Genomic DNA, 7007 nt, shown 5'->3' on the forward strand with positions numbered 1-7007 from the left:
TTGAACAGCTACGGGAGATGTTAGACGGCGTCTCCACCACCATCATCAAAACACCACATGAGGGAATATCTGTTGGAAGAACGATGTTCATCCCTTCAGAGAGTCCAGAGACTTGGAGTCAGTGCCAAGGTGAAGCTGTTCTGGTGGCCCAGCACCTCAATGGGACTCTGTGTGTTGGGTCGTCCTTTCACTTGTCACCTGATTATAACACAAGGGAGTTGTAGGATGTGGTCAGAGGGACAAGGTTCTCACAGCCCCTGTGTATTGATGGTTACAGTTTAAACCAATTGGCCTCTTGCCTCCAGTGCAATAGGGGAAGAAGGATCAGTCACACAGACACTTAAGAGAAATGACTCTTTTATTATGGCACAACACAATTACGCTCACAAATAAACACACACCAGTCTTGGGGACAAGAACAGCACGAGTCTCTCACAGTGCAGCACAAAACAGACAGGAGGACTCCTTTAGCTTCAGTCATGTTTTACTAGTTTTCTTCACCTCAGACTCCAGAATCAGATGTTGATTATGCTCTGAATAAACAGTACAGCTGCTCCGACAAAACACTGCAACTCATCGTGGATTCCTGTTGAAGTGCTTGCAACATATACAGTGAGTAGGTGGCTGTTCAGCTTTGTTTCTTCCAATGTAAAATCTCTCTGGGTAGAATCCTTCATTTGTTCATCTGTTTTCTTAAGTTTATTTTAAGAAAAGGCAATTACATGAAGATTTTCTTACAAATCATAAGCTAAACTTTTAATCAGTGTGATTAAAGCCAAGATTCCCTATAAGTAAATTAAAAAAAGCGTCTACAATGTGCAACAGTGTCCTTAGAAATGAGCAGTGAGCTGCAGACTCTAAAATGGATTTCAGTATTAACACATCAGTTTTGTACCTTTGTATGTGGTTTGTGGGCTCCATTGCTGCCCCTGGTGTTAATCAAAATGATACAAATTAAGATGTCAAAAACCTGGTTATCATAACACAGAAATTACATTCGCACAAGGATGGTGGTGTGACTTTAAAACAATTAACCACGGTTTTGTTCTATGTTGCAAGTTCTTGAGGCAAATATATAATTCTTAGATTTATAAATAAAACTGTCAAGTAGAAATTTTTCAGCTTCAATTAAAGATCTTTGCTTAACCTGAGGCTGCATGATTCCACTTAAGTAGAGAAACTAAAGAAAAATGTTTGGAGATCAGTCAAGAGTGTGAATGTTCATATAAAGCTTGTAAATATGTTACTAGCTACACTTGTTGTTGGGGGGAGACAGACTGCTCAAATGTGCTCTGCATTCAGTCTGAACACACCTTAAAACAATCAGCCAGTGTAGCTGGTTATGCAGCAGAGTAACACACTGGGCGCCCTAATGAACACAGAGCTGCAGGACATGAACAGAGGAACCAATTTCAATTGTAGTTTTGTCTTTTCACGAGATTATTTGACAAAAAAAGTAACCCAGCTTCTCCTTTAACCTCTGCTGTGAGTTTGTAATGGGCAACGACATGACTTTGTCCCACTCTGAGGTCACAGGGTCTCAAACAGCCACAGTTGCTTGGCCAGGACAAATCAGCACCTAAAACCAGGTAATTAGACACAGTGGACACACACACACACACACACACACACACACACAGTTTGTACACGACGGAGGAACTCACATACACATGCTCACCAAAGCTTGTGCACATACACACACTAAACGTGGTGAGTTAATAAACACACGTAATCAAGAATGTGAAAGTCATTGGCAGTGCGTGGAATATTAATCATATTTTTCCTTTTAGAAACTGATCTTTTTCTTCACTTGTCAGATTTATTGTAGATTTAGGCTGAACTTGTCGTTAATCAGCCTGTCACCATTTGTCTCACTCCTGCTTCTGTGAATCGACTGCATGGAGTGGAGGTGCATTAGTGTTTTGCATGAGCTGAACAGTCTTTCTTACAGCAGGGCACTTCTCAGAAAAACATCCGATACTCTACAGAACACAGTGCACTACTTTGTGGTTTGGACCATAAAGTAGTGCACTAGAAACATGAGTACAGAGTCTATGGAGACATGTGCCTTCAAAATGCAGAGGAGTGAGACGACAGGTGTGGGCAGTTTAACTCCGGGGCAGGAGGCCCTTCTTGTAGGCCACCAGGCCGGCTGCAGTCATGACAGACAGGAGGGTGGAGATGCCCATGAACTTGAGGAGACCACCGACTGAAGGCAGGTTCCTCTCCCAGAAGGTAGTGACAAACGGGACTGCTGGGACCTCCTGGTGGAGTGGCACAGGGAGGGGAAGGTCACATTTATTCGATATCTGAGTTTGATGTTGCATATAAACATTGAGAAAGACTTCCCCTCACCATACACTGGGGCTCCGACTGCCAGATCTGACTGTGGGAGATTTTACCCATCGCACACATGACCTGCAACAGAGCACATCGGGTGGTGAGTGAGGACGCTGCCGTTCAAGATCTAAACCTTTAATTTCAACACATGCGCTTATGTGATTCTCTGGTCCTGAGCTCACAGCAGAGCCTGAGCTAAACCACACGGAGAAACGTGAACCCACACAAATGGAACAAACAAACTGTGGATGCTGGATTGTATTTAGATGCTGATGAACCTGCTGACCTCTCTGGCAGCTCTCTCTCCAGCTTGCACTGCCCCCTCCATGTAGCCGCTCCATTCTGTGGCCGTCTCTGTGCCTGCAAAGTACAATCTGCCAACCGGCTCCCTCAGCACCCTGGAGACAAAAGACAGAAGCTGAGTGATAACAGAGTTTCGGCTGATTTATACAGTTTAAAAGTGGCCTTTAATTAAATATACTGCCATTAGTTTTCCCCTGACCACAATTACTATACAAGAATAGCTGTAATGAATTAAATGATACTGCATTATATTTGTGTAAATGAATCTTTTATTTAAAGTACATTTTCTCCTACCTAAACAAATGGAATGATGAATCAACTTATTCAAAAAGCTACTACCCTGAGTGAATTTCCTGGCTTTATTGAATTAAATCACTGTTGTTGGATTGCAACCTCTTTTCTGCTTTGTTTAAAGAGGAACAAATGTTTTGTCACAATCACAATGAGTTGAATAATGTTTGTGAAAATAGCCAAACCTGGAGATACAAGGTCTTCACAGGACAGAGAAGAAAAAAGGGTTTAAAGCCATTAAAGGACCAAAAATCTGATAAAACCAGCCTGGATGTGGACTCATTAAACATACAGTGACCAGCCACTGCAGAATGACCATGGAACATACATGTGTGTGTGTGTGTGTGTGTGTGTAACTTACTTGCCAAACTGGGTAAGGATTCCCGGGGGGAAGTAGACGGTGTAGCAGCCCCCAGAGTATTCCTCTTCACACCAGTTCTTCTCCTCGTAGTGCACCGGCTGGCAGAGCAGACACATGAATGGTTTAGCTAGTGGTGCAGGTCCACTATCGCTGTATGTGTAACTGTGTGTTAGTCTGCATCCAAACTCACGTGCAGCGCCTCCTCTGAGCCCAGCACTCTGGAGTAGATTTCACAGATCCTCCTCAGCCTAAACACAACAAGACGAGAGCTTGGATTCAGCCCATTTTACAGCTTGCGAGTGTGCATTAATCTGCTTTTACTGTCTGCACCGGTCATTAACGCTCTTCTCTGGTCAGCTCTGACAGTTTTCTGCACTTGTGGGCGAGGATGAATCTGGAGCAGAGGGGAGAGAGAAACATTTCCTAAAAGATAGGCCACTAGATAGTGAACAAGCAAGTTGCACATTGTGTACAGTTTGACGCACTGGCCACGTACTTCTGTGTACTTTTGATCGGTTTTGTTTTTTTGGTTAACCATTCAAGGAAATCTTGATGCTTTTAACAACAGTGTGTCTCCAACTTCATGGCAGCAGTGTGGAGAGTCCCTTTCCTGGTCCAGGTGTGGCAGCCTCCCCACAAAGCTGGGTGTTGTTATACCAGGATATTCAAGAATAAGTCTGGCCATGTTCGGTATTTTAATTCTTGTCATCTAGTCCCATGAAAAGACCCAAACCAACAATGAACTGATCTTACTAACAAGTACTGTCAGTCTGCCAAACACAGAGCTCCACAGTCAGACTGGCTGACGTTCTTTCTTTACTGTAGTTTGAGTCAGTCTCATATTAGAGGGTGGATACCCAGACTGAGCCAGATGGGACCCATTGACAGCTGAGGATTCAGGTCGGGTTTGGCCACCTAGGTCAAACTTCATGCTAAACAGGTGCAGTTGCACAAAATATTTCACCTGTAAATGAATCCATGCTCCTTTAGTTCTATTTAAAGTGCTAGGCCTATTAAAAGTTTAAATGATGAGCTGCTTAAGTGCATGACAATGCTATCCATGATACTAGATGCACTAGAGCATAGTAATTCAATTTCATTTTATTTGTACAGAGCCACATCACAACAAAAGTCAGCAAGGACACTTGACCTAGTAAGGTCTAGACATTATTATAATTATTATTAGAAACACACCACACAAACTGCACTGCGTCGGGTTCCATCCTCTGTCCCACGTACACATCCTGCTCACTCACCACTGAAAAGTGGCCTCAACAAAATCACTAGTTCAACCTGTTAGGAAATTAACGAGTTAGGTGTTTTTGTAGCCATTTAAAAAGATTCAGTCAGAAACTGGTTTGGTGAGGAGCGCCACAGGATCCACACACTATGGAAATCAGAAGGTATTAAGAGATGGACCAACAAGGTGTTGTTTTTTTCCTTTTCATATAACTTGCAGATATTTGGAAACATATAAATGTTATGCCGGGGTGTCCACAAACCTTTGGTTATGTCACTTACCCCATAATAGCAGGTACGGTCCCATCAGGCTTTGTGTCGTCCAGCGTCAGGCCAATGGGAGAGCCATCGTCCTCAATCACCATACTGCCACAGTAACCTGGATACACACATGAAAAATAGAATAAAAGCAAAACAACTCATGTACAACAGCAAACCCTCTGTGCCGCTTCCACCGCACCCTTTTTCCTCCAGAAGTTCTCTTTGTAGTAGACCATGCACTTGATGACGGAGCCCATGGGGACGCGGTGGATCAGCTGGTTCCTCAGTGGGGGCAGCTCAGGGTTAAAGTGCATCTTCAGATTCAGACCAGGAGGGGTGGCCACGATCACGTACTTGGCCTAAGACAGACAGAGTAAGGAGAGGGGAGGCCAGGACGGTGCGAGTAGGAGGTTAGAGAACAACCAGCAGGTGGCAGCACAGAACACTGCTGCTGGTTTTTCCTTTTGTCCATAAGGACATGTTATACCTACATCCTGCCAAGTTATGCAGTGTACTTGTACTGCATGTTTTTTTTTCAAATTTTAGAATGTCATTGAATGTTTAGTAACTAGTAGCTAGAGCCTAAACTACATTTACCTGTGAAATGTAGTGGAGAACAAGTATAAAGTAGCACACAAAGGACTCAGATAGAAGATAGATACTCAAAGTTATACTTCAGTATAGCGGTTGAGTGCTTTGTATGGCTGCAACAGCCTCAGAATCCTCAGGTTACCATGTAGGTCTGCTGGTCCACCGTCTGCACCGCCACCATGTCTCCGGTCTGGTCAATCCTGCAGACTGGGGACTGCAGCTTCACCCGGTCGCCCAGCTCTTGGGCCATGCGCTCACTGATCTGACTGGAGCCACCAACAAACTTCCGCTCCTGCAGAGGTGGCCGAGAAGAGCACAGGTCAGTCACTGAGCAGGGTGTACTAGTTTGAGCTTAACCACAGAATGCAGCAAGACTATCATCTACTTGCAAGGGTCTCAGTTTATATTGGGTTCAATTGCATCTGATCCTGCAGCTCTGCCAGGCTAATAAAACCTACATGTAGGAAAAAGTCCATTGAGTTATTTCAGGGTTCTCCTCAATATACCCTCTTTTCCTCACTACACATTTCTCTAATTGATAGGAAAATGGGTTTGCAAAGCTCAGGATAGTGGCATGTGTGCGGTTGGACAGAGAGATTAAATGCTGCTAAAATGACAGTGGGCTTTTCCATGTGGTTAGTGTCAATGTCTCTCATCTCCCTGATCAGAAACACACTGGGTGCATGCCACTGTGGCATCTGGAAGATGGTTCTCACTGGTGCACCACCAGAACCACTTCAGGTTCTGGCAGTGCTTGTCTTCCTTGGTTAAAGACAGCTGAAAACCGTGCTAAAAGTGAAGAACACCAAAAGGGTTTTTCATTATAGGAACTTACTGAAATGTGTCGCATCGAGTAACGCTCACCCGCTTTGGAGGTGGGTTCTGGGAGCTAAATTTCAGCACCCCTCAGGAGGTAGTACCAAAATCATGCACTTACTACAGAAACACCTGTTTTATTTCCCTTATAGTTGGCACTTGGTTACACAGCACTTTCTTGGAAATATCCCACTTATTCACAGCTACTTACCAGCTCACTTTTAGAAAACTGTGATGAAACTTAGCAGGAAATTAGCTGGAAGAACGGCCTACCGTTCCTAAAAACATGACACGTGAAACTGAAGTATTCTGTTTGTATTGTTCAGTGGGAATCAATGAAGCTCTAGGAATGGATGTCGTAATTAGTTTCTTCAAAAGCTGTTTCTCATGTAACTCACTAATAGAGAAACGCTGCCACAACCAGGTATGTACAGGTTGAACTTTAGACAGTGCACATACGCACATTCATGCAGACCTACCTGGCCTCCATTAGTGGTGGAGAAGATCCTCATGGTTCCTCCGCACTGTTTCACATACCAGAGGAACCAGAGAGCCGACACCTCGTGAGGTTCAGAAGTCACATTCACGTTGACGAACAGTGTGGCGAAGTGACGGACAGTCCTTGGAGACAGAAAGAGGGATTAAAGGAGCAGTTTAAAATGCGATGGGTGACAGATTAAAGGACAAACTATCACACAGGGACCAGCTGGACCTTGTTAGTGCCGTGTCTCCAGAGCAGCGTCAGGTCTCCTCTGCTGGAGGGAGGAAACATTCCTACAAACCTGATTCCCTCACACTGCATCAT

General features: G+C 44.2%; 1 protein-coding gene across 1 annotated transcript; it reads right to left on the bottom strand.

Moving 5' to 3' along the window:
• Positions 1-340: 340 nt before the first annotated feature.
• LOC109973931 (amine oxidase [flavin-containing]-like) lies at positions 341-7007 on the bottom strand. Its single transcript, XM_020623835.1, has 11 exons — positions 6985-7007; positions 6682-6823; positions 5529-5678; positions 4995-5154; positions 4817-4913; positions 3636-3689; positions 3486-3543; positions 3296-3393; positions 2627-2738; positions 2356-2418; positions 341-2264 (listed from the first exon to the last, which is right to left on the bottom strand). The coding sequence occupies exons 1-11, from the start codon at positions 7005-7007 to the stop codon at positions 2109-2111; spliced, it is 1113 nt and encodes a 370-aa protein (XP_020479491.1). The 3' UTR covers positions 341-2108.

The sequence above is a fragment of the Monopterus albus genome, unplaced genomic scaffold (genome assembly GCF_001952655.1).
Source record: "Monopterus albus unplaced genomic scaffold, M_albus_1.0 scaffold311.1, whole genome shotgun sequence".
Taxonomy (NCBI): domain Eukaryota; kingdom Metazoa; phylum Chordata; class Actinopteri; order Synbranchiformes; family Synbranchidae; genus Monopterus; species Monopterus albus.

What these genes read in the sequence shown, in the direction of transcription:
- LOC109973931 (XM_020623835.1), bottom strand. Translation starts at nt 7,007, where the DNA reads ATGATGCAGTGTGAGGGAATCAG. An exon ending in GAGCTGACCAGAGAAGAGCG is followed by an intron (nt 3,544 to 3,635) that starts TTAATGACCGGT and finishes TGTTGTGTTTAG; the next exon opens with GCTGAGGAGGATCTGTGAAA. An exon ending in GCTCAGAGGAGGCGCTGCAC is followed by an intron (nt 3,394 to 3,485) that starts GTGAGTTTGGAT and finishes CTGCTCTGCCAG; the next exon opens with CCGGTGCACTACGAGGAGAA.